This window comes from Pongo pygmaeus, chromosome 6 (assembly GCF_028885625.2).
Source record: "Pongo pygmaeus isolate AG05252 chromosome 6, NHGRI_mPonPyg2-v2.0_pri, whole genome shotgun sequence".
Taxonomy (NCBI): domain Eukaryota; kingdom Metazoa; phylum Chordata; class Mammalia; order Primates; family Hominidae; genus Pongo; species Pongo pygmaeus.
The window spans coordinates 157745427-157772208 of record NC_072379.2 but is presented as its reverse complement, the minus strand read 5'-3'; the positions used below and the strand labels follow the sequence as shown (position 1 = coordinate 157772208).

General features: G+C 50.4%; 1 protein-coding gene across 3 annotated transcripts in view; it reads left to right on the top strand.

Annotated features, from left to right (window-relative positions):
- Positions 1 to 3993: 3993 nt before the first annotated feature.
- The window catches only part of PTPRN2 (protein tyrosine phosphatase receptor type N2), a 1025817-nt gene continuing 1003028 nt past the window's right edge, over positions 3994 to 26782 (top strand). For all 3 annotated transcript variants that reach the window (XM_054495208.1, XM_054495209.1, XM_054495207.1), the window contains exon 1: positions 3994 to 4259. In XM_054495208.1, coding sequence (XP_054351183.1) covers positions 4148 to 4259 — 112 coding nt within the window. In that variant the 5' untranslated portion in view covers positions 3994 to 4147. The remainder of the gene's footprint in view (positions 4260 to 26782) is intronic.

Sequence of the window (26782 nt, the reverse complement as noted above, 5' to 3'; positions counted from 1 at the left end):
ATTGCCCCTAAAGGGCTTGGAGAATATAAGCATGTTTGAAAGCTGTACATGTGGTACAATGTTCACATATGTGCCTTGTACAGCATTCAGACATGTTCTTACACAGACAGACACAGACACGCCTCTGCACCTGTTGGGTCAAGCACTAAGAATCTAATGGTAACCACCTGTCTGGCCAGCACGGTCTTCCTTTTGGATTAGAAGTCTGGGCTATATCAGCTGGAGTTCTGGAACCAGCCTTGGTTTGCTAAACAACATTTTTCTTCCTCTCTCCACCCTTTGCATTTCCTTTCCTTGAGTTTCCTTTTTTTTTTTTTTTTGAGATGGAGTCTTGCTCTGTCACCTAGGCTAGAGTGCAGTGGTACAATCTTGGCTCACTGCAACCTCTGCCTCCTGGGTTCAAGTGATTCTCCTGCCTCAGCCTCCCGAGTAGCTGGGATTACAGGTGCCCACCACCACACCTGGCTAATTTTTGTATTTTATTAGAGATGGGGTTTCGCCATGTTGGCCAGGCTGGTCTTGAACTCCTGACCTCAAGTGATCCACCCGCCTCGGCCTCCCAAAGTGCTGGGATTACAGGCGTAAGCCACTGTGCCCAGCCTCCTGGAGTTTAATCCAGTGTTGACCTGCCCCCTCTTGGAACCTGGGTTAGCCTGCCTGGTGCTTGAGGCTGGGAGCCGGCCACCTGATGCTTGAGGCAGGGAGCCGGCCATGCTGCGCTGCTGTCTTGTAGGTGCTGTGCTTCTCAAGGTGCTTTTTGTTGTGATCCCTCCAGTGCCTCTGGTTTTCACTTTCCCTTTTCTTGGGACTTGTTTGTGTTTAACCAAAGTTCAGGTCCCTTGGGGTAAAACAGGACCTTGTTCAGGAAACTACCATTAAGCAAGCCGCAAGTCAAACAACGAAAGTACAAACAAGCCCAGGCCCCTCCCAAGATACACAGTCCTCCAGGATGTAGGCTCCAGACTCTGGGTCCTTCTCCACGCCCACCGTTCACGCCAAGGCATGCGGCCGTCCGACGGCCTCTGGGAATCGCAGGGCCTTGGTCTTGGGAGCTGCTGTCCTGCAGTGTAAACTCAGTGACTCTCATTCAGGCAACAGACCTCTCCAGGTCGTCCTCGTTCAGGCCAAGCACTTGGTTCCTCAGACCCTCATCTGTACCAGAGAAACGGCGTTAAGGCCTCACAAAGTCATTTTCACTGAAGAGAATCCCGTGTCCCACCCCTGTGCGTCCGAATCACCTCACGGACCTGTCATGAAGAGGCTCTCCCTTCTGCGGGCTCACTGACCTTTCCTGTCCCCTGTGGTTTCCATCACTGACTCCATAGTCAGATGGCTCAGGACCTGGGAGGCCAGGACGCACCGGCCCATGGAGCCATCCGGTGATGCCGCTCTTCCCAGCCTCCCGACACCCCCACACGGACTTCTCTTACCACCTGTGTTAGGCCATTCTCGCATGGCTGTAAAGTAATACCCGAGGCTGGGTAATTTGTAAGAAAAGAGGCTTAACTGGCTCACGGTTCTGCAGGCTGTACCAGAAGCATGGTGGCATCTGCTTCTGGGGAGGCCTCAGGGAGCTTCTGATCATGGCGGAAGGCAAAGGGAGAGCAGGCATGCCATATAGTGAGGATGGGAGAGACAGGGAGAGAGATAGGGAGAGGGACAGAGGGACAGAGAGGGATGGAGGGAGACAGAGAAAGGGGGAGAGAGGGAGAGAGGGAGAGGGAGGGAGAGGGAGGGAGAGGGAGAGAGGGAGAGAGGGAGAGGGAGAGAGGGAGAGAGTTAGGGACAGGGAGAGAGTTAGGGAGAGGGAGAGAGTTAAGGAGAGAGGGAGAGGCACAGAGTTAGGGAGAGCGAGAGAGTTAGGGAGAGGGAGAGAGGGAGAGGGAGACAGTTAAGGAGAGGGAGAGAGGGAGAGGGGGAGAGAGTTGAGGGAGTTAGGGAGAGGGAGAGAGTTAGGGAGAGAGAGGGAGAGAGTTAGGGAGAGGGAGACAGTTAGGGAGAGAGGGAGAGAGGGAGAGAGGGAGAGGGGGAGAGGGAAAGAGGGAGAGAGGGAGAGAGTTGAGGGAGTTAGGGAGAGGGAGAGAGTTAGGGAGAGAGGGAGAGACTTAGGGAGAGGGGGAGAGTTAGGGAGAGATGGAGAGAGAGGGAGATAGTTGAGGGAGTTAGGGAGAGGGAGAGAGAGAGGGAGAGGGAGAGAGTTAGGGAGAGGTATCACATGGCTTTAAATGACCAGAACAGGGAGTCGGGGAGCTCACTCATCACCAAGGGGTTGGCCCAAGCCCTTCAGGAGAGATCCTCCACCATGCTGCCATCGCCTCCCACCAGACCCCACCTCCAACTCCAACACTGGGGATTACAATTCAACAGGAGATTAGGACAGGACAAATGTCTGAACAGTATCACCACCAAGCCCACATTTGGGGTGCGCCTCGCTGTGGGCTCACAGCCTTTTTCCTGGATGGATTTTGCTGGGGGAGTTGCATTTGTTTTGAGGCAAGCGCTGCTGTGTTAAAAATTAGAGTCTAGGCTACTAAAAATAATGAGTCAGAAGCAGCCCCATCTATCCAGTCCCTGCTGCCATCCTTCTCCCAACCAGGGGCTGTTTTGTAGGATCCGCAGGTTTACACACGGGCCTGACTTTGTAGGAGGGAAGGGCTGCCCGGGAGCTACCATGACCTCTGTGCTGCCTCATTCTGCAAGAAGGTGCTTTCTACGGGGAGGTGGTCCCCCGGGCGTCTGGGTGTGAAGGATAAGCTGCCCACCCACCACCCACTCCGGGCACAGGTGGCTGAAGGAGGGCTGCGACAAAGAGGAGCTGCTTTCTTGAAGGATGGGAGGGTGAGGGGCCCCAGCAAGGAGATGACGGAGGTCTGAGGACAGAGGTGTCGGTGAGGAGGGGACTTAGGACAGTCAGCCCCAATATCCAACTCTGAATTGCGAATGTTTGGGCTACGTTGGAACTCCCCCGCTGCCATCCCAGCCCCTATCCACTGTCCACAGGTGCCAGCCTTGCCCAGGCTGGTAAGGGACGCGGAAGGCATGGCCCTGGGGGCCAGGCATGGAGGAGAAAACCCACAGGGCGCCGAGCAGATGTCCTTGGAGTGAGAACGTGGCGGGAAGGCACGCGGGAGGGCTCAGGCCTTTCCAAGGCAGAAGCAGGTGGAGAGGTTGGGGGCCCAGGTGGGGTCACCAGGACAGGGGATGGCCCTGGGGTAGGCTGTGAGGGAGGTGGGCTGTGGAGAAGCGCAGGCTCCCTCCCACCCGGAGGCCCCTACTGGCCCCCTTTGTCTTAGGACCTCTTGGAAGTGGCACTGTCTCCTGAGGAGGACACGCGACATCCCCCAGGACCCCGGGCGGGACGGCGGCGAGGAGACCAGCCCTGCAAGAGGCCTCACCCTGCTCTGCCCCAGAGCCCGCCTGGCCCCAGCCCACACCCCAGGCCCTCCAGGAGCTTTCCTGGGACCGAGCCTGGGCGCCGCCCGCGCTGCAGGGAAGGTCGACTGGGTCCACCTCTGCGCGACCCGATGCGCAAGTGGCTCGTTACGTTTAAATTAAATAAACGGTTGGAAGGCGTTAATTCGACGCGCGCGGGGCCCCGCGGGTAGAGGCCGCCTGCCCAGGTTCCCAGCAGAGTAGGTTCGGGCCTTTCCGTCCGGGCCAAGGGCGCGGCTTAGGCCCCCGCAGTCCCCAGGGACGGTGCGACCCCCAGCACCGGGCTGGGCGGGGAGGGGATCGGAGGGCCAGGCGGGGGGCAGGAATGCAGGTGGGAGGGGACGCGCGGGGGCGGACGGGGCGTTCCGAGCGGGGAGGGGCGCGATCCGGGGCGGGGGAGTCCAGGGCCGGGCGTGGGGCTCCCGGCCGCGGCGCCTGCGAGTGGGGAGGGAAAGGAGCCGGGCGGGCGGGGGGCGTGGCCGGGGCGAGCGGGGCTGGCCGGGGGCGTGGCCTGAGGGCGGACGCGCGTCCGGGGGCGGGGCCGGGGCGGGGCCGGGCGCTGTCCGGTGCTGAAGCTCGGCCCGGCGTCGCCGCGAGAGCGCGAGAGGCGCGGCGGGAGGAGCTGGCGGCGCGCGCCTCCCTGGGCCCGGACTCGGCCGCCTCCCGCCGCCTCCGGCGCGGCCATGGACTGAGCGCCGCCTGCCAGGCCGCGGGGATGGGGCCGCCGCTCCCGCTGCTGCTGCTGCTACTGCTGCTGCTGCCGCCACGCGTCCTGCCTGCCGCCCCCTCGTCCGTCCCCCGCGGCCGGCAGCTCCCGGGGCGTCTGGGTGAGTGGGGGCGCGGGGGGAGAGGCGCCTCAATGAATTAGTTGGGGGCGTTGTGAGAGGGGCGCCTCCGTGAGGGGCTCGGCGTGGGGAGAGGCGCCACCCTGAGGGGTCGGGGGAGAGGCGCCTCCGTGAGGGGTTCGGGGGGAGGGGCGGCGCCTCAGTGAGGGGGTTGCGGGGAGGGGTGCCTCTGAGTGAGGGGGCATGCAGGGGGGCGCCTCAATAAATGAGTGGGGGGCGTGGGGGGAGGGGCGCCTCAATGAATGCGGGGCGTGGGGGGAGGGGCGCCTCAATGAATGAGTGGGGGGTTTAGGGGAGGGGCGTCTCGGTGAGTGACGGGGCGGGGGAGGGGGCGCCTCAGTGAGTGAGTGGGGAGCGCGCCTTGGCGAGCGGGTCGGGGGTTCCGGGAGTCTCGGGGTTCCAGCGCGACACCCCCAGGCTCTGGGTCGCAAGCCCCCGGCCACGGGTCGCGCGCCTCTCTGTCCTCACTGGCGGCTCGGAGCAGGTCTCGCGCCCCTGCCTCAGTTTCCTCCCCGGCGCCGCCTCCTGCTTCTCCCCTGGCTCCTGGGCCTCACGCCCCCAGCCCCGCCACTCGGCACTCCCCTGGCCCTGGAGCGCGCGGCCCTGGTCCGGCGTGGGTGCGCCCCCCGCTCGTGTTCGCGCCGCGTGTGCCGCGAGGGGCCGGGCCTCGGATGTCCCGCTGCACCCGCGTCTACCTGCGTCCCCCGCACCCCCCGCGGGCAGCACCGCCGAAATCAGAGGACATTTTTCCTCCGCGGCAGCCGCGGGAGGAAAGGGAGGGCGGCAGCTTCACGGCAGCGAGGGAGTGGAAGCCGCTGCTTTCCCAGGCGGACGCCTCTGTTTTAAACCCATAAAACCTCCAGTCCCCGGCACCTCCTTTCCTGCTAATCTTGTTTATTAAGAAGATTTACCATAAAGCCAATGTTTCCAGGCGGCTTCGGGGCCAGAATTACACATGAAAGGTTAGGATAATCGGTGTCCACGGGGCGCAGAAGCAAACGCAGGCGGGGACGGAGGGGGGTCCTTCGCCGCTGCCCAGCGCCGCCTGCACCCACCTCAGTGCGGCTGGGCTCCGGCACCTTCCTCTCGGCCTCTAGGCCCTTCTGGTCTCCAGTAGTGCTTTATCGTCAAAATCCCAAACAAACAAAAACTGCAGAGAACCAGGTGTCTTGACACAGTCTCCCTGGACTCCTGAGTTGACGCTCCCCTCCCTCAAGCCAGAGTCCCCTGAATTCCTCCCTTGCCTTGAGGTCTCCTCACACTCCCTAACCTGCTTGTCTCTGTTAGAAGGAACACAGGCGCTGGGAAAGGAGGTCCTTGCTCACCTGCCTTGGAGTCCCGGGAGGGAGTGTCTGTGCTGGTCCCGCACCTCTGGGATGTAGCCCAGTCACTGTGCCCCCAGGGCCCAGGTGAAGGACGGGTGAGTCCTGCATTGGAGGCTTGGGGGCCTTGCTCACTCTGCCTCCTCCTGGTGCCTTGCCCCCTATCAGGAAAGAAGGCCCAGCTGTGCACCAGTGGCCTCTTGCTGGGGTTGTATTCCTTCCTCCAGCTGGCTTGACCTGGCCAGTCACCTTATGGGAGAGTTGTTTGCTCTGAGGCCAAGTGCCGCCCTTCACCTACGCATGAAGCACACATGGGCGTGGAGTGTCCCAGGGAAGGTAGGTCATTATGGTGTGAGCTGGAGGCTGCTCCTTGACTGCCTTCCTTGCCATTGCAGTGGCCAGTTCACAGCATTCTTCCAAAATCACAGAGAAAGTCAGAAAGGTGGCGGGGTAGCTGAGAGAGGCAGCAAAGGAAAACCCAAAGATGGAAGTGCATGAAGAGAGGAAAGCTGCTAAACTGAATGATAATGCCCAATGCAGCAGTGTTATTTTGGCTACCAGCAAAGTTGACTCATATAATTAAAACTGGTGCCATGTTTCCCTTGGCTCTGATCACGGTGTCACTGGTAACAGAAGACTGTGTCATAAGGAGACTTATGGACACACTCATTTTGTGGGAAAACATTAGGGATGCAGACATCGTTTGAATTGTTTCGAGGACTGCAGGTGAAAGGCATCACCTACATTCTCAGGTAATTGGAAACTGCCCCAGTGGTATAGACAAAGAATGAGATGTATGTGTGGTCTTCCCATTGCAGGAGCCACCTTGGGGCAGAATGTGGCCATGTGTCAGCTACCTATGTCCCCTCCACCTTGTACCATCCTCACTCAGTGTTGCTGCCATTTTGTCAGAACACAATCCACAGAGAATGCAAGGAGAAGCTTGCTTACCTGTGCCGGGCAGGTGCTGCCATTTTTCTTTCTCTCCTGTCTGAATCTTGTTTGGCAATGGTCGTGCCAACTACATTGTTCCAAATAATGAGGCTCGATTAAAGTTGCACAGAGCGGCCTTAAATCTGGCCCAGCTATGCCATTTGTAATCTATTTATTTATTTACCTATTAACATTCAACTTCACGTTGAGGCCTCCAGAACACATGTGGTTCAAGGACATTCAAGTTTCTGCTCCTCTGTTACATCAAAAAGCCTTGTAGGTTAGAACTAGGGGTTGATGTTAACAGACCTGAAGACCAATTCTTTTTATATAGGATGCCTTGTCTTGAGCAAGGGGCCCTTCTCATGTTGACAGTGAAGGAGCTCTTGATGAAACCCAGGGTCGATAACTACCGTCTCTGAGTTTATTCTCGTGGCCTTGAGCTGCACTCCATGATGCTGACTTATTTCCAGAACAGCTGTTGGCAGCAGCCTGTGGTAGTGGAAGTCCCACTGCTTCCTCTCTTAAAGGACACTCTTTTCCCCTGATTTATTTAGTTTCCTGCCCTCCCATCACCCACTCTGCCTGTTCCTTTCTGGTCGGAAGGGCTCCCTTTTGGCATTAATTAATTATCTGTGAGACCATTATCGAAGCTGAACATAGGGGAACATGGCATCCTTTCTAGTGACACGATTCAGCTTTGCTTGTAGCCAAAATAACATTGCTGTTTTATGCAGGGCTGTTCAGACAGCCTGATGGTCTCTTCTTCATATGCTTCAGTCTTTGAGTTTTCCTCCCCACCGGCCCGCCTTTCTCTGTGATTTCAGGGCATCCTTTGTGCAGGGCTCAGTGCTTTTTCCTTAAGTTTAACTTGAACATAAGCCCTTTGTTAAGGGCTTTACGCTGTTCTTCAGTTACATGGAGGCTGACTTGTGAACCTGCTCAGGTAGCCCCTATGTTTAGGGGGGCAGTTTTCTAAAGGACCCCCTTCCTTTTGCTAAAGAAGCACAACTTTCATTTGCCAATGATAGAGTCAGCTTTTCATGCAGATTTTGCTTGGAGAATCCAGATTCAGAACCAGTGGGTGCACCTGGCTGTGAAGACAGGAGATTGTTCATTTTGCTCCTTTGTTTTGGCCTTCCGATTTGCCTACACAGACTTTTCATTCACCAGGGAGCCCACACAGAGCTGAGAGGCAGAGCCATCAGAGCAGGACTCTGCTGGCTTGTGAAGGAGATGGAGTGATTATTTTTAAATCAAAGGATCCTTACTGCCACAAAAGCACAAATCTATCTTACTTCTTGGGGTCCGGAGCCTCTGATTCCGTTTGGTTGGATGGTAATGAGCAACCTGCCCCTTCCCCCAAGAAGAGCCTGCTCCTTGCACATCTGTGAGCTTCTCTGCCTGTTGTTCCCTGTCTCTCCTGCTCGGTCTCCATCAGCCCAAGGGCTGATGTTCTGGGCAGAAGGAATGGGGTGTGTTGTAACCCTAGGCTTCTGGAAGAAGGAGGTGCCAGACAATGGGTTCACTCATGAAGCTAGACTCAGGAAGCGGGATGTAGGGTGTCAGGCTCAGAAGGGATGGGCAGGGAATGGAAGAGCTTTTAAAATGACTTCTCAGTGCTGAGCTTAGCTGTGTGTTTCAGCGTCTGGCAGCTCTTCTTCCAATATGATTTGTTTTTGTACCTGGTGATCAAGGTCAGTGGTGCCCGCCAGGGAGGTGGGGGTGGGCAATCACTTTGTCATAGTCATCTCTCTGCTTTACTCCGAGATGGTGTTGGGCCCCGTCATGGCGCACAGCGGGAATCTCTGTGTGCTATGAAACATGTCAGCATGTTGGGTCTCCAGCTTCCTGTGAAGAATAGGGCTATCGACACAGGGTACACGGGACCAAGGTTAGCTGGTGTGATGTGCAGCCCAAGGCCCCGTCTTCTGATGAACTCTGTGGTGACACTGATCCTTTTATGTGACAATAATTTCTGTATTCTGGGTTTGTTTTGTCCTAGTGTTCATGCAGTATTACCTAACTTTTGGATGCAGTTACTCATTGACTTTTCTTTAGATTTTGAAAGTGAGGAATATGGGACTAGGAAGGGGAGTGAAGCCTCAAGGAGACACAGGGATTCAGCTAAGCTGTTATCAGACATGGTCTCATTAAGAAAGTTCCACTCAATGAAACTGGCTTTGCGGGTGAGCCATGACCACTGCCTCTTAGAGGGTTACCTTAGAATTTCAATTTCCTCATGAAAAAGTGTTTGCAGCCAAACGTCGCCCAAACTAATAATAGCTCCTTGGCATTGGGTGACAGATATCTAAGATATGCCTGGATAGGTGTAAATATTACTAGTTTAAGGATTCTTTTTTTTTTTTTTTTTTTTTTTTGAGATGGAGTCTCACTTTGTCACCCAGGCTGGAGTACAATGGCGCAATCATGGCTCACTGCAGCCTTGAGCTCCTGGGCTCAAGCAATCCACCCATCTTAGCCTTCTGAATAGCTGGGACTACAGGCACATGCCTCTGCACCAGGCTAATTTAAAAAAGTTTTGTCTTAGTTTGGATTCATGAATAAATATAATAACTAAAAAACAAACAAAAAATATTAAAAATGAATATATATATATATATTTTTAGAGATGAGGGTCTTGCTATGTTGCCCAGGCTGGTCTTGAACTCCTGGCCTCAAGTGATCCTCCTGCCTTGGCCTCTCAAAGTGCTGGGATTACATGCATAGCCACTGTGCCCGACCAGGTTTAAGGATTCTTTGTGCGTGGAGAGGTGAAGAAAAAACTTAAGAAATGGCAGAAAGGGTTTTCATCCAGCCAAATCCCAAGAGACGAAGGCCAGATGAGCCTCGGCTAAGAACCTCTGTTATCTTTCCTGACATGATGTTCCACTTCTCAGAGAAAGCAAACAGCTAAATTCATGGCAGATAACCCTCCACACCACATAAAAGCACCTGGCAGCTCTTTCCACATTAGTTTAAGTTGACCTTCATAAATGTAGACCCAGCTGGACTTATTTTTTAATCTTAGTTGATAGAAGGCCAGAAAACCTGAGAAGCAGAAAACAGTTAATCCACTTTTCTGCTGCTTGGAAACAGTGTGGAAACAGTGTGTTGAAGGAAGGGCATTTTTTTCTTTTAATTCCTGTTATCTCTAAGAACTCTGCCACAGCCACTATTTAAATACCTAGAACAGGAAGTAAAAATGGGTGAGGCTCCCTTGGAAACACCTGCTTCTGCACATTTTAAATACCTTTTTTGTTTGTCACTCTGCCTCACGAGGCTGGTAAGTGGGTGGCTCTTACAGGCAGCTGGAAAACTGGACCTCGGACTACCGAGCTGCATTTGTCTTGAATGGCTTCTGTGTGTGTAACACAAAGAAACGAGAGATGATGAGTGTTTGGTAACAGTTACTCAGTGTTAACTCTCATCTCTGGAGGTGGTAAGAGGGCATTTCACTTCCTCTGTTTTTGTCTGTTCCCTCCGATAGTCCTAACTGCGATTCAGAAAACCAAGGGCATTCCCTGGGTAGTGCCAGGACTAGGACTGTGTCTTGTGAGGGTGATTCAAGGCCATGGCAGGTGACAGGGGATGAACTAATAGTTACAAAACCGATTCTGGAGCTTTCTTTTTAACATTTAATTTTAAATTATCATAAAGTAAAATGGACTTTTCTTTTTTGGTGTACTGGGTTACATATAGATTCAGGTGGCCACCTCCTCTGTCAGTGTACGGATCATTCCATCACCCCCAAAACTTACCAGTGTGCTCCCTTCACAGCGACAGCCTCTCCCATCCCTGTACCTCTGGGTACCCCCAAATCTTGAATCCCTGAGCCTTCCATGTACACTGACATGTATTCCCCAGAATAACCCATATAAGTATTTCTATCTTCAATTTACAGATAGAAAGACTGAGTCTTGGAGTGGTTAAGGAATGTACCACAGGATACTCGGTGGGTAGTCCTGGGATGGGGTCGTAGGTCTCTGGAGCCTCCTTTCTCTCCCAGTGGTCATCCCAGGATGGGCCGAGGATTCTACATGCTGTCAGAACATGTCTCTCTGGTTGCACAGAACAAGGATGTCTGTCTCGTTCTTACAGGAGTGGGGACCATTTCACTTGTCAAACTGCCTTTCTCTTAGGAGCTTCTCAGCCTCAGGCCATGGAGATTTTAAAGTGCTCTTTGGCACCAGCAGGGGATTGATTTTCTGAGTTGGGTTTTGTTTTGGGTGTCAGATTCAAATATTTGGTGTGCCTCTCTGACGGAATTTTGATGTTTGGAAATGGATGACTTATTTTTGGAGACTTTTGGCCTTCCCATAATGGCAGGGAATGAAAATGCCACCCGTAGGATTTACTACTTGATATGTCCATAAAAATTTTATGTTCTGAATGCTTTCTGGGTTTCCATCCGGTTTTTAAAAATGTGGTGACACAAACACCAAAGAAGTGAGCTCTCATCTCAGACTTGTCATAACAAAAACCCACTTCAGAATAAGGGATGAGAGAGGGATTATTTTCCTAAGAACATTTATTTAAGAGTAGGTTCTGTTTAGGTTTGATGTTTAGAGTGGCAAGCAGGCAGGGGGCTGGTTCAGGGACTCCCACTCTTTTCTGAACTATGCTGGTGGAAGGAAAAAGTAGAATTTTCTATCATGTGATGTGGGCACTCCCGTCACCACATGGTTCTGAAAGCTCATTTTGAAAAGGCTTCTGATGCAGTGTTCTGTATACAGCACAAAGGGCGTGTTTAGAAATGGTTTGTTTGGTGGAAGGAATTTTCAGAAGGAAGGCTGACCTGGTTTCCGAAAGGAAAGGACTTCATATTAATCATGCAAGTGAATTCTGGTTCCAAATGTGAAATACATTCAACTTGTAAATGGATGGAGCCGCTAATAAAATTGGCAGTCAGAGGCTGTGATTTTAATCCAGCTCAAAGCAGCAGTTAATCTGTGGTACAATTTGAGGCTGACCCCACAATGTGTACATTCTCTGAAATAGCTGCTCTTCTAGTGGACTCAACTGTGCACACCAGCGCAAGCTCCATTTCTTAGCCGGAGGCAGGGGATGGAACATAGGGGAAGCAGTGGCAGGAGCTGCTGTCTGATGACTTCCCACCTCAAGTCCATTTTGTCCCTCACATCTCTTTTACCAAGAGTTCTTGAATCTCTTTCTCTGCTTTTCCTGAAAACAGGCCAAGGTTGAGACCACTGGACTTCCATCTGATTTGAGTGTTCTGCGCTGAGATACAGCTGTGGTTAGAGCTGCTATGGGAAGCACAGCCATCAGTTCCTATGGAGCAGCACCCATTCTTGTGGTGGAAGCCTTGCGGCATCCATGTGCCCACTTTGTTATGCTGTTATGGTCCTTGATTCTGTGAAATAGCCAACATGAAATTACGATCAGTTAAGGTAACAGAAATCGGGCTTTTTCACTGAAATAGAAAGAGGATTCTGGCAGAGTCAGAAACTGCAGGTGATTTCTGCAAATATGGTAGGGAATATGTGGCTATGTTTCAAGAGCACAAATTAAGTGGCAGTACTGCTTCCATGCAGTGTGTTGACAGATTGAGAGGTCACCTTATCTTTCCAATCAGATAATCTTTACAGTTTGCACTTGCACTCATATTAGAAGTCAAGAGAAATGGAAGGACTTCACCTATAATCTCTCTGGATTTATACCTTGAGCAAAATACCTGGTTCTTCATGTTTTTGAGAGAATTACCTGAGATGAGTGGGAGAGTCCTTGGTAACCACAGAGTTTCTGATAAGTCCTAGTGGTTGTTATTTTTGGATGCTCCAGGTTTCTACAGTTAATGTTGGAGGTGGTGGCTGACAGGAAGGAATATTGTTATTGTTAGAAACAATATTACTTTAGAAAATCCAAGTCTCAGATGAACTGACAATAGAGATTATTGCAAAAGCATTGCCATTACCTTTTAAAGAGTAATATCATTTATATTTCTTAATAGGCATATCCAAACAGGTTACATCAATAAGGATGAGGCCTGATTTTGTTGTGATGATGAGAGTAACTGATGGTGACAGCCCTTTGGAGTTTATTTCACATCATCCCTTTGATGACTGTAAATCCTTTGAATAAAAGAAGTGGGACTTGGCCGGGCGCAGTGGCTCATGCCTGTAATCCCAGCACTTTGGGAGGCTGAGGTGGGCAGATCATCTGAGGTCAGGAGTTCGAGACCAGCCTGGCCAACATGGTGAAACCCCGTCTCTACTAAAAATACAAAAATTAGCTGGTCATAGTGGCAGGTGCCTGTAATCCCAGCTACTTGGTGGGCTGAGGCAGGAGAATCACTTGAACCTGGAAGATGGAGGATGCAGTGAAATGAGATTGTGCCAGTGCACTGCGGCCTGGGCAACAGAGGGAGACTCTGTCTCAACAACAACAACAACAACAAATAAAAAAAAAGAAGTGGGACTTAAGGGAACAATAGACACTGGGAATGCCTAAAGAGGGGAGGGAGGAAGGAGCCAAGGGTCAAAAAACTACTTATCAAGTACTGTGTTCCTCGTTTGGGTGACAGGATCATTATAAACCCAACAGTCGGCATCACTCAATACACCCACGTAACAAACGTGCGTATACATGTACCCTTTGAATCTATGATTTTTTTTTTTACAGAGACAGGGTCTGGCTCTGTAGCCCAGACTGAAGTGCAGTGGCATAGTCATAGTTCACTGCAGCCCCGAACTCCTAGGCTCAAGTGTTTCTCCCCACTCAGCCTCCTGAGTAGCTGATACTACAGGCATGTGCCACCATGCCTGGCTTGAACTCCTGGACTCAAGTGATCCTCCTTCTTTGTCCTCCCAAAGTGCTGAGATTATAGGCATGAGCCACCATGCCTGGCCCCCGGAATCTAAAAAAAAAAAGGTGACTTAAATAATATTCATACAAATTTCTTATAAGTTTGAGTAGAAAGTATAATAAAAAGAGATAGTACATACCCTTTTTTTAGATATGCTAAACACTTTCTTTTAAAATGTTTTATTACGTAATATTTGATAAATGCAAAATTCAGAGCACGTTTTTTAGTATACTTGGCATGTCTAGGTTGCACTGTTTTTAAGTGCTTGAATTTTGGTCTTGTCAACGAGCTTGCTGGGTGGGCGTTGTTCCCTTTGCTCTTCTGAAGCGAGGTGAGTGTCTGGCTGGCTTGCTTTGCCCTCTGACCTGCAGGGTAAGGGTGGGCAGTCTTGCTGTACCCCTCTTCCTGGCCTGTGGGGGTGGCAAGGGGAGAGGGAGGTGGCCGGGCAGGGTCTGTGTTAGGGCCCAGTGCGCTATTCAGAGTTTGCACAGGGCCCTTTCCCTTACTCCATCCATTTAGGATTGTGTCAGAGTCCCAAGGGGAGACCTGTGGGCTCTGGATGGGCCCTGTCCCTGTCATCACATCTCATACTTGGGGATCGGTGGCTCTGGTGGACCCCATTCCTGTGGTCACGTCCTATCCTTTATCTGTCTGTTTTATCAGGTTACAACAGTCTTCCTCTTAGAGGAAATGAAGGCAAGGTGAGTGCTCACTTTGCTGTTTGGGCTTTCTTAGGAGCCCTCAGTGTTGTGTAGGCCCCATGCTGTTTGTGGCATTCGGGAGGGCTGGGAGCCCTCAGTGTTGTGCAGGCCCCATGCTGTCTGTGGCATCAGGCAGGGTGGGCAGCCCTCAGTGTTGTGTAGGCCCCATGTTGTTTGTGGCATTAGGCAGGGTGGGGAGCCCTCAGTGTGCTGAGGCTGTGTTGTGCTGTTTGGGAGCCCTCTGTGTTGTGCAGGCTCCATGCTGTTTGTGGCGTTTGAGAGGGTTGGGAGCCCTCAGTGTTGTGCAGGCCCCATGGTGTTTGTGGCATCAGGCAGGGTTGGGAGCCAGATGCCCTGTGCATTTCCATCTTGCTCCAGAACCTCTGTCTTGACCACTGGCTGTCAGCCATGGCTCCCTATGCTGTGCTTCTGTGGGACCTTTGTGGTGTGTTCCTGTTCCTTATGTTCACTCAGATCAGCAGCATGTTACTCCCCAGAGGCCTCTGTGGGAGAGGTAGGCAGAGGTGCTGGTGGGAGGCTCCTTAGCAGCCCCCATGTCCCTGGTGGTGCAGGCTGTGGGCTCCGGGGCTTGTCCCGAGAGGGCCCCTCATGTTTTCAGCCCTTTTTCTGGCTCACACTTGTGCCTGGAATGTGCTTAAAAAAGGCTTTGAGGCAGAGTTGTGTGGAATAGAGAAACTGTGACATCAGAAGCAGAACTTTACAGAGATGTTCGTTCTTGCAAAACCAGTGTGGCCTGAAAACGGCTTCTGCATGAGCCTGGCAGGGTCGCTGTGCCGGCAGCCCGGGCTGGCAGTGCCTGGCTGTGAGTGACTTGGTGTGTTTGCAGACACACAGCTCTGTCTGAGTGACCACACCAGGGGACACCTCACCCAGGCCTGGGAGTTCCTGCTTGCTGCTTGTTTGGGGTAAGAGGCAGGCTCTTCCAGCAGGGAAAGTATTGACAGCACATGGAATGGGGATGTTGCAAACTCAGAGAACATTTTTTTTATGAGTTTTTCATTGCTGTGAGCCTAACAAGAAGGAAGCATTTTGATCACTTGAAAAAGGAAATGTTTTTAAGTGGAAAATATTTTTAAAAATAAAGATTAGATTCTTGGTTTAGTTTTCTAAAAAACAATCTACTTATTTTTAAATTTTTATTATAATTTCTAGTAATACTGAAATTATTATTGGTTGTATCTATTTTGTCTCTTTGGGAAGTAAGATGTAGTTCTTAAGAGATGTGTTGATTTAGTGCCCTTCTGAGAAGATAAAAACATGCAGTTGTGTGAAAAATTTGGATACTTATGTAGATATGCCTCTTGTATCCTCCACAGGTTCTGAGGGGGTGAAATATAGATGTAAAACCTGGCCGGGCACATTGGCTCATGCATGTAATCCAAGCACTTTGGGAGGCTGAGGCGGGAGGACTGATTGAGGCCAGGAGTTTGAGACCAGCCTGGGCAACACAGTGAGACACTATCTATACAAAAAATGTAAAAAATTAGCTGGGCCTGGTGGCACACGCCTGTGGTCTCACTTACTTGGAAGGCTGAGACAGGAGGATCACTTGAGCCCAGGAGTTTGAGGCTACAGTGAGCGGTGATAAAAAGTAAAACCCATCTTATGGGGCTAGCCAACTACATTATTGACAATATCAGTCAATAGCAAATGTTAAAAAGTAACATGTTTGGTTTATTGGTACTTTTAAAGAATATATAACATTTGTTTCATGATTTAATATTTTTCATAGCACTCTAAAAGAATGTCAGATATTCAGGGTAAGTTTAAAGTCAAGCACTATGAAAAAAAAAGAATGTCCCAGATTGTTACAGGTGATTTCACATAAGATAACATGTTTGACAAAGATTGTAGATAAAATAAGTACTAACTCCAAAATCAAAGCCTCATTTTGAAAGATTCTACCGTGTGTGGGTATATTGTTAGCATGTTCCAAATGTTGAAATAGTTCTTCTAGACTATTAAAAGATGCTACTTTCCTGTGTAAAATAAATGACAAAAGGGAAGAAAAATATGTCCTTTGAAGAAAGGATGGAAGTCTGTTTTAATTTGCAGCCTGAAGGAGAAGAGGGTGAGTAGTCTGGTGGTGGCCAGTTCTGTCGTGTAAATCAGTGGCTGTCACCTCTGCTGCTGGGACTAGGTGGATGGTGGACAGGGACGTTGTTCGACATCCTGCAGTAGTCAGGACACTCCACGGAGCAACCCACCCAGTGTGCCAGCAAGGCCAGTCCAGCAGCCTGATGCATGTGGAGGAAGCTGCTGGGCATGCAGTCCTCACATGTAGCAGAGGAAGAATTTGGCCTAAATTATGGCAGAACAAACTTTAAAAGAAAGAAGGAAGTATTGGCCCCTTCCATGCCACCTTCCAGTTCTGGCTAGAGTAACTGCCACAACTGAAAATCTGATCCTATCGCTCTTCTGCCGGAGCTGCCCCACACCTAACCTTAGGAAGGAAGCCCAAGCCCTGGACAGGGCTCTTGGGCCCTCACTGGCAGGAGGCTTCTGCCTCATCCCCCTTGTGGCCCCTCCTCTCAGTGTCTCAGTGTCTGATGGTGCCACCAACAGAAATGTGCATTAATTTACCAGATACATATTCTTATTTACAAGTTATATACGTGCTCTACTGAACTCATTGTATGTTTATTATAAAAAAATTCAAAACAAATTTAAGAGAATGAGAAATTAAACATCACTAATGATTAAAATATTTTGCTGAAGATACAAAAACTTCTCTGTATTCACTAAAATTTTTATTAATGTGATTAGTAACATTTTAGATGCTTAGTTTTTAAGTGTCTTTAATCTGGAGAGCTTCAATCTATGGTTATTTGTTGTCTCGATGCACAATATATGCTGAAAACAGTGCTCATCACTACTGAAAATATGCATAACTCTATAATTGAGAAAGTCCGAAGGATGATTTTTAATCTTTCTGGTTGCCTTCTTGTGGGTCTAATTGTGATGCTTTCCACTTCAAAATGTGTCTAAAGAAGAGCTCCCATTGGAAGTACAGATTTTCTTGTATTTGTCTTATTAACAATCCACGATTCCTTTCTAAGAATCTTTTCAAATCTCTGGATTACGTATAGTTAAAATGGGTCACCTAATCCATAAATCTCTTCACAGGCCCATGGAAATTGCAGCATAGTTTGAGAATGACACAAGGGGGCCCACTCTTCTGGCACCAGACCCCAAGAGGCCATTTGCTGTGGGGTCTTGTGGGGCTCCAGCATTAGCCCATATATCAAACTTAATTTTTAGGACATCTAAGAGTGGGCATATCTCAATATATATGTTCAGTAATTTTTGCTGAATAAATGAATACATAAATTACAGACTCTCAGAGCTGGAAAACAGTCCCTGGTCCAGTTTTATCAATTCATAAGTAACTTCCACATAAGGACATTCAGACCCAGGCATGGGGAGTGACTTGCTGTTGACCTTCCTGGACAGAGACCCGAGCTCTTGGTTGGTTGATTTTCAAGGAAAGAACCCCGGAGACATGAAGCTGTGGTGAGCACTGACAGTCAGAAAGGAGAAGTGGTCACTCCTCCAGACTGCTTCTAGCTCTGCTACTCTAGGATTGGATTGAAGACCCCTATGCTGACTCTTTATTTTTAAAATGGATACCAACGAATGACTTTTCACAAGTAATATAATCTTTTTCTGAAAATTGTTTGACTTTATCTAAAAATCTATTCTGGCCTCCTCAGCACCCAAAGTTGATGTTTTCTGCATTTCTAGGAAGCAGATTCCCTTTCCCATCCCCCCTCAATTTCTCTGAACATCTTGAGTTGTTTAGCTGGGTATAAAGTGTTAGTGACATACAAAGAAATGTTGATGATCAGATGAGGCATCTGTACCAGAGGATGATCATTAATTCCCATTAAGTATTTTTATAAAAGTAAAATGAAGGAAGAAATACATTACTGTGTGCCTCAGAAGACTCTCGTCCATTCATCATGCATCATGCTAATTACTCTTTTAAATTTAGATTCTTAGTCTAAGAACATTTCAAAAGGAATTAACAACTATTCCTCAGCTTAGAAAATGTCATGGAGTGAGATTTATTTATTTAGTTGGAATAAAATGTAAATCATTCAGAAAGTATAAACTCATACTTGCAAGCTTACTATACTGGCAAAATCAGTGGGCTGACAATATGTACTATAGTGTCATCTTTATTTAGAAACTGCTGTTCCTATATCAGCTTAATAATTTTTTACTGAAGAACAAAGTGTAATGCAATTTAAGTGACAAAGATCTCTGAGTGCCGTGTCCAGTAGTGGTGGACTAAGGGAGTCAATGACCCTGGCACCGAAAACAGATCTGGACAAAATGTATGAAATATATGAAGGATCACAGTGATGAGTCAGAGGGCAGAGACCCAGGAGAAGGGCAGGGATGTGGCACTTAGGGTCACTGTTTTCCAGAGGTGTCAGCCGGTCCTGATCAGGAGCCTCGGAGAGCTGTTGGGCAGAGGTCCCTGGTATGCTTCAGAGACTTGAGTTAGGACCCAGCAGGCTGCACCCAGAAAGGGTTCAGCAGACAGCTGTCTTCGTAGGCACAGAGCTGGCTCAGTGCCCTGGTGGGTCAGGGCTGTCAGGGCTGCTGGAATCTTCAGCCGCCAGATGGGGCAAAGTGGATCTTCTCTGGAGGAGGTAGCATAACTAGAGCCTCAAGTTAACCCCACAGTTGTTCACATCACTACCCAGTACCAAACAAAACAACATTTTGAGGGGAATTCGTATGTTTATCCTTTTCAGATTCCTCTATCTCACTGTGAACGAAGAGGATCAGGTTTCCACCCAACTAGACAGCCAGCCAGAGAAACCTCTTTTCAGAACATTGTACTGAATACCTACTATGTGCTAGTCATTGGACTTGCAAACATGAGCAAGACAGAGTCCCTGCCCTCCAGAACCTTCTCTGCTTTCCAGAAGCTCCTGAACCTTTTCTGCCTTCTAGAACCTTCCCTGCCTTTCAGAACCTTCTGTGCTTCCAGAAGCTCACTAGCACCTTTCTCTTTCCAGTGCATTCCTAGTGCTTATCTTATAGTAGAATTTCATTAGGTTAATTCACTTAATAACTCTAGAGAATTTTCCATGTTGTATATACTGTTCTTGGCTCGGGAAGTTCTTATTTCATCTCCACGTGTGATAAGACTTTGGTGAATAAATGCACCATTTTTATACCATGGATATTTATTTTGTTGTGTTTCTTAATTTTTGCCAAGAAATGGAAACAGCAGCAATGAAATTGGCTTTTATCTTTTTGGATCCTTAAGAAATAGGTGCCTTTTGAAGAATCAGGGGAGAAGTAACGCAAGACCCCAGAAGTATGCCAATATATAAAACCCCAAGTCAAAAGGTCAAACCACGCATTTGATCCCTCAAGTCCCCTGCTTGACCCTCTTCCAAGTGCACTTTCCTTCCTTTCATTCCTGCTCTAAAGCTTTTTAATACTTTCACTCCTGCTCCAAAAAAAAAAAAAAAAAAAAAAAAAAATAGAAATAGGTGGGGTTTTTTTGTTTTTTTGTTTTTTTTTTGAGTTGGACTCTCACTCTGTTACCCAGGCTGGAGTGCAGTGGTGCGATCTCAGCTCACTGAAACCTCTGCCTCCCATGTTCAAGCGATTCTCCTGCCTCAGCCTCCCAAGTAGCTGGGATTACAGGCGCCCATTACCATGCTTGGCTAATTTTTGTATTTTTTAAGTAGAGATGGGGTTTCATCAGACTGGTCTCAAACTCCTGACCTCAGGTGATCCACCCACCTCAGCCTCCCAAAGTGCTGGGATTACAGGCGTGAGCCACTGTGCCCGGCCAGAAATAGGTGCTTTTCATGAAGTGTGCCAACACACGGCATAATTAAAAAAAAAATAAGCAAAAACAAAAACAAAAAAATTCCAAGCCCTGCCACAGGGCTTGGAAATAAAATGAAATAAAATCAAATGAAATAAAACAGAATGGATTAAAAACTGAAGAGGGACTAGGTGGAGTGTCCGGTGCGGCTCCGGCCAGTGCGTCAGCCATGACGGCGGCTGCTGGGAAGGCTCCTGTGTATGACTTTGTCATCTGGGACCCGGGCTTTGCTCTGCAGGGGTGGGCTTCTGAGCAGTGGAAGGCCAAAGATAACCAGGTCCATGCACGTTTGTGTCTTTCCACAGTGTCGGGCTTTTATGGATGCTTTTAGTCTCAGTCACAAAAGCCATGAGCTCCACGGAGTTCCTGAGGAGGCTGTTCTCCTTGGTCCTTCCTGGTCAGTCCGTGGTCGGAGACGGGGGCTCACAGGCTCAAGCCTCTCCGCCGGCTCTCAGTGTTGCAAACCGTACCCAGCCGCGTGCTCAGCCAGTATACACGTGTTACAGCGGAAACATTCCACAGCAAGCCAGGTAGCATTTCACATCAAGGAGACTGTGGGAGAGCGGGCTAGCAGGCCACTCGGGGGGCACGGAGGACACAGGGAGAGTCTTCAGTGGCAGAGCCGGCTGGGGGATCAGGACCCACCACGGGCAGACGCGTCAGTTGAGGGGTCCGAGCTGCCGAAGCCGCTTTCTCATGGTGCAGAGTCTGTCTGTGAGGATGGATGGTGGGAGAGGGTGCTCGAGGGCGCTCGGTTCTGTCCTGATCTGGTTAGACGCAGCCTTTATTATGTATTAATTTATTTATTCAGCAAAACACCTGGTCCCGGTTGGCAGAGCGCGATGGAGTGTGGGGTGGAGGCCTCTGAGGGCGTCCCTTATACCCCCGCGCGCTGCTCAGGGCGAGGACCGAGGGCCCATGGCCAAGGAGCCTCCAGAAGGACACGGAGCCCGGAACTGCCGGCTCTGACTGCGCGCTTCCCGCCTGGCTGCCCAGGTCGGCCTGCAGGGGTTGGAGACGGCTCTGCGGAGAGCCTGGGGCCCGGCCTCCGCCCGGCACGGCGGCTCTGAGGGAGCCCGGAGGCGGCTTCTCGGGGCTTCCCCCTGCCTGGGGGAAACGGGTGGAGGACGCGCCGGAGGGAACGCGAGAGAGAAGCCTGGCGGCCTTGGCGCGTGGGCTCTGGGCTCCCCCGTCTGCGAGCGGCACCCGCTGGCCAGGGCGCGGGGCTGAGGGAGGGCGGGACGGCGGGAGGGCACCGCCCCGCGCTCCTGTCAGTCAGGCGGCCTCGCGCCCCGCTTTCTTGGCGGTCAGGCGGCCTCGCGCCCCGCGTTCCTGTCCGGCGGCCTCGCGCCCCGCGTTCCTGTCCGGCGGCCTCGCGCCCCGCGTTCCTGTCAGTCAGGCGGCCTCGCGCCCCGCGTTCCTGTCAGTCAGGCGGCCTCGCGCCCCGCGTTCCTGTCAGTCAGGCGGCCTCGCGCCCCGCGTTCCTGTCAGTCAGGCGGCCTCGCGCCCCGCGTTCCTGTCAGTCAGGCGGCCTCGCGCCCCGCGTTCCTGTCAGTCAGGCGGCCTCGCGCCCCGCGTTCCTGTCCGGCGGCCTCGCGCCCCGCGTTCCTGTCAGGCGGCCTCGCGCCCCGCGTTCCTGTCAGTCAGGCGGCCTCGTGCCCCGAGTTCTTGTTGGGCAGCCTTGTGCCCCGCGCTCCTGTCAGTGGCGCCCACGAGGCCGCTGGGAGCTGCTGCCTCCCTGTCCCCTCTTCCTGGTGAGGGGCCCAGCAGGACCCTGAGAGCAGGACCCTGAGAGCCGGACCCCTTGGCCCCACAGCCTGGAGTGCGCGAGCTCCTAGCCTTCCTCCGCTGTGACGCCCGGGGAAGGTCTCTGGGAGTCTCGTCCGCCCAAGCAGACGCATCTGGGTCTGGCCCTCGTCCTGTGAGGCCCACGCCTGATCTTTTTCGAGGTCGCTCAGTGGTGATTGAGTTCTGGGAATTAAGTCCGAACTCCCTGGTTTACAACCCAAAGCCGGTGCGTTCGCTCAGGGACACGGGGCCTACCTGGGCCAGGAGCCTCCAGGGCACGGCCAACGCCAGTCAATCCGTGGAAACGCTGCAGAGACGCATTCCTATTGTCAGATGTATTCCCCTTAAAATACCTAAATTCCTGAGATTTCAGATACATACATGTACAGTTAGTTATATGTGTTTTGAAACACACTCTTGCTCTGTCGCCCAGGCTGGAGTGCAGCCAAATAGTCACAGCTCACTGTAGCCTCCCATGCCTGGGCTCCAGCGATTCTCCTGCCTCAGCCTCCCCAGGAGCGGCGACCACAGGCCTACTCCCTCACACCTGCTTAATTTTTGTATTTTTTGTAGAGATGGGGTCTCACTATGTTGACCAGACTGTCCTCAAACTCCTGGGCTAAAGTGTTCCTGCCACCTTGGCCTCCTGAAGTGTTGGGATTACAGGTGTAATCCTGTGCTTGGAGGAATATTTTTTAATGTTAGTAATTTTTAAAAGAAGTGTGATAGGAAAGTTTTTTTTTTTTTAATTTAAACATTTTTAGTTACACACATAAAGATTTGGCAACTTTACATGTAGGTTACCCCAGTTTGTTAAAAAAGATTATTAGTTTGTGAAATTAAAAAGATAGAAAAAATAGAAACCGCTATTTTAAAGAATATTTCTGTGAAGTGTGATAGGTGAAAGCTGTTTGCTCCAGGAGTACTTGTTTAGAGTATTTGTTATAAATCTCAACTTTGTGTAATACAAGTCAGTCATATGATTTACCCCAGTATTTGAAGACCCTCTTTTCCTGCAGATTTCCTCAGTAGTTCAAAAAAAGGAAATCTACTCTAAAAGCTGTTTTTTTTTTCTTCTCCAAACCAAGGACTCCAAAAGGAAGCATGTGATGTTCCTACCGCCTCTGGGAGTGACATATAAAAGTTTGGCTTCGCTGTATTGTGTGTGAGCTTGGGCAGTTCATCTCCTTTCTCTGCATCTCAGTTTCCCCATTCTTGAAATGAGGAAGTTGAGCTAGATACTGTTTGCAGGTATACAATTTAAAACATTATTATTATTATTAGACAGTCTCACTCTTGCCCAGGCTGGAGTGCAGTGGCGCAATCTTGGCTCACTGCAACCTTTGCCTCCAGGGCTCAAGCGATTCTCCTGCCTCAGCCTCCCGAGTAGCTGGGACTACAGGCATGTACCACCACACCCAGCTAATTTTTATATTTTTAGTAGATACGAGGTTTCACCATGTTGGCCAGGCTGGTCTTGAACTCCTGACCTCAAGTGGTCTGCCTGCCTCAGCCTCCCAAAGTGTTGAGATTACAGATGTGAGCCACTGCACCTGGGCAAAAGGGTTTTTAATAAAGGAAAGATAAGAGTCTCATCATCAGCTTCTGACTGTCCTTAGCCCGTTGGTCATTTCTGTGTCCAGGCCAGACTTGGAGTTGGGATGGCCCGTGCCCCATCTCACACACCTGGGCAGCAAGGAAGGGTGGGATGAGATGAGATGGGGGTTCCCCATTTGGTTTTCTCTGCCCCTCATCAGGTGTGGGGGGTGCAGCCCCCAGTGCTCACTGGGCTTGACGTTCTCTCCCCTTGCAGAGTCCCTAACCATGCTGTCTGTACCCCTTTCGGCACGATGCCTGTACCCCTTCAGTCTGCTTGCTCCTCGAGGGCCATGTCCCTGCCCAAGACAGCTTTCCCCTGTGTTTCCAATCAGTTAATTAACTTGGCTGTTAATTGGGGACCTACTTGTGTTGTCTAGGGCCCAGCCTGGGCTTAGCACATGGCAGGAACTTAATGAGTGGGAGCCGGAGGTCTGCATAGAGCCTGCCGAGTCTCAGCCTTGACATTTCACATCATTGTAATGAAAAGCCTTCCTAAAAATAAACTCTGCTTGCACCATGTCTAATAGATTCTGTTTGGAGAGTGGAAAGTGCAATCGCAGGCACGGCTGGCCTGGTCAGGCCTGTCTGTCACAGTGACAGAATGGCTGCTTCTCCAGCCCGGCAAACGCTGGGCTAAACACCATAAATATGTGGTAAGTGCACGCAGGTGTGTGCCAGGCAGGTGGCCTGTGAGGGCAATGGGGCTTTCTCTGATGTTTGATCAGTCCCACGTTCTAGCCTTTGTTAAGGATCGGCTATGTTAACGGGGACTTGTGAAAATGTAGATACTTAAATTAGAAGCACAGGGAGCTGTTCTCCTTACCTTCCTCCCCTTCAGAAAAAATGAAGAAGAAAATGAAAAATCTTTTCTCCTTTGGAGACTTTTATTTATTTATTTATTTATTTATTTTTTAAACTTTAACAATCTTTTGGCTGGGCATGGTGGCTCATGCCTATAATCTCAGCACTTTGAGAGGCCGAGGTGGGTGGATCACTTGAGGTCAGGAGTTTGAGACCAGCCTGGCCAACATGGTGAAACCATCTCTACTAAAAATACAAAAATTTGCTGGGTGTGGTAGTGGCTCCCTATAATCCCAGCTACTTGGGACATTGAGGCAGGAGAGTTGCTTGAACTCAGGAGGTGGAGGTTGCAGTAAGCAGAGATTGTGCCACTGCACTCCAGCCTGGGTGACAGAGTGAGACTCTGTCTCAAACAAACGAAACAAAACAAAAAAACCCCCACTTTAACAATCTTTTATTACCAAACCCCGTGAAGGGTGGCTAAGAGCAAAAATAGCATCTCTAACAAGATCCAGGATGGAGCTGCAGACTCACTTTGGAGACCTTTAGAGAAGGGAATTCAGAAATTCAGAAAGGACTCCAGTTTCAAGTGTCCAGGGCTCCCTAGCCCTTTAAACACCCAGTCACATGCAGAGTACATTTTGTGCGGTGCTTGTGGCAGGATGCCTGGCCTGGGGCTGCCAAGTGCCCACCATGGGGCCTGTTTGCCAAAGCTTGTCCTCGGGAGGCTACAGTCAGCTCGACAGTTGAGTCTCTTCTGGAATTGCTCAGGAGCTAAAGCTTGGCCACTTCTTTTTTTTGAGCCAGTTTTGCTCTTGTTGCCCAGGCTGGAGTTCAATGGCGCGATCTCGGCTCACTGCAATTTCCTCCTCCTGGATTCAAGCAATTCTCCTGCCTCAGTCTCCTGAGTGCCTGGGATAACAGGTGCCTGCCACCATGCCCAGTTAATTTTTTGTATTTTTTAGTAAAGACAGGGCTTCACCATGTTGGTGAGGCTGGTCTTGAACTCCTAACCTCAGGTGATCCACCCACCTTGGCCTCCCAAAGTGCTGGGATTATAGGTGTTAGGCACTGCGCCTGGCCAAGCTTGGCCACTTCTGATGTCAGTGGATAAAACGAGTAATTTTATTGATCCTCAAAGTTATCAAAATTATCCATAGTCTCAGGGAGAGATTTTTTAAAGGGAGAGAAATGGCTGACACAAAGGAAAATATAGGTGTCCTAAATATTTAGAGGACAGTGTTGTGGGCTTAGTGTCAGGTGACCTGCGGAAAGTTCCGGAGAAGCTCCATGCCTCAGTTTCCTCATCAGAATATCCTGCATCTGGCAGAGACAATAGGCGGATCTGTGTTTGGAGATGTGGGGCAGTCTCTAGACGTGTGGGTAACTACGGGAACAGTGCCTGCCTCCAGGGTTCCTGGGGGGCTTGCATGAGATGGTTTCTACGTCTTGTGTGTAGAGAGTAAGTTGGAGTCATGAAGTAACAGAGGGTGACTCCTGGCCCCTTGGCGTCTACCGTGCCTTTGCTTCCTTTCTTCCTGGGGATTTTCTGGTGCTTTGACAGTTGTTGAAGCCTTCAGATCCCAGACGGGAAGTTTGCCGTCCGAGTTAAGAGTTCTCACCATTGAGCTGAGGCCGTTTGGAATTCTGAGCAAAGCTGCTATTTTGGGGACATGTCCACCTTTGTGCTCAGCAGAGGTGGTATCCAGATGGCCTGTGGCACCTGGGGTTGAGATGACCAGCCACAGCCCAGAGCTGGCTCTGTCTCACCTCTCAGGATGAGAGGTAATTTGCAAAGTTCCTGGGAATTTGCAAAGTTCCCGGTAATTTGCAAAGTTCCCTTTGGTGTGGTTGTATTTAAAAGCTGCATATTTAGTTCCATTCTGATAATCTATGTTTATGTAGCCACAAATATGCCTGTATAGATTGCAGCTCTAAAAGTCAAATACAGCTGGATCCTGATACTCAGATCTGATGCAGCGTGGACTGTGTCGTGTTCCTGGGAACCTCATAGTTTTATAGAGCAGAAGCCTCCATGCCTTGTTTGTTTCATCCTTGCCTCCCTCCACAATACAACTTTCTGAATGGTGTCAGCATCCCTGGGCCCATGCATGGCTGGGATGACTTTTTAGAGTTTGTGTAAAGCCATTACGTGGGACAGGGCCTGCGCAGGGTCTCCCTCAGGAGAATGCAACTCTCATTAAAGAGCAGGCACACACCACAGGGAAGGCACGAGCCTTGCACATTTCTCCTTAGATTTGCACACATTTCTCTTTAGCTCCCAGCAGGGCGTCTGTGATCCTTCATTTTCCTGGCTGATGTGGGCCACAGAGCCATTTCCTGGGCTGAGAAGGGATCTGTGGTCTGCCGCGCTGAGCTACCTGCCCTCTGGCCTTACCACTGGCATTCCTTGCCTGTGCTTTAAATAAACATGTGCGGGTGAAGCTGCCATGCTGAGGGAAAGGGTCTAGATGGAGCTGGAGGGTGCAGTGGAAGGTGAGGAGTCAAGCCAGGTATTCCTGGGGCATGAAGGGTGGGCAGGGGGCTTGGGGGCTGGGGCCAGGGCCTGGCATGCACCCACCTCCTGGCTCCCTGGCAACTGCCTAGCCCCGTGCTGCTTCGTATTGGTTCCGTGCTTCAGGAGCACTGGGATG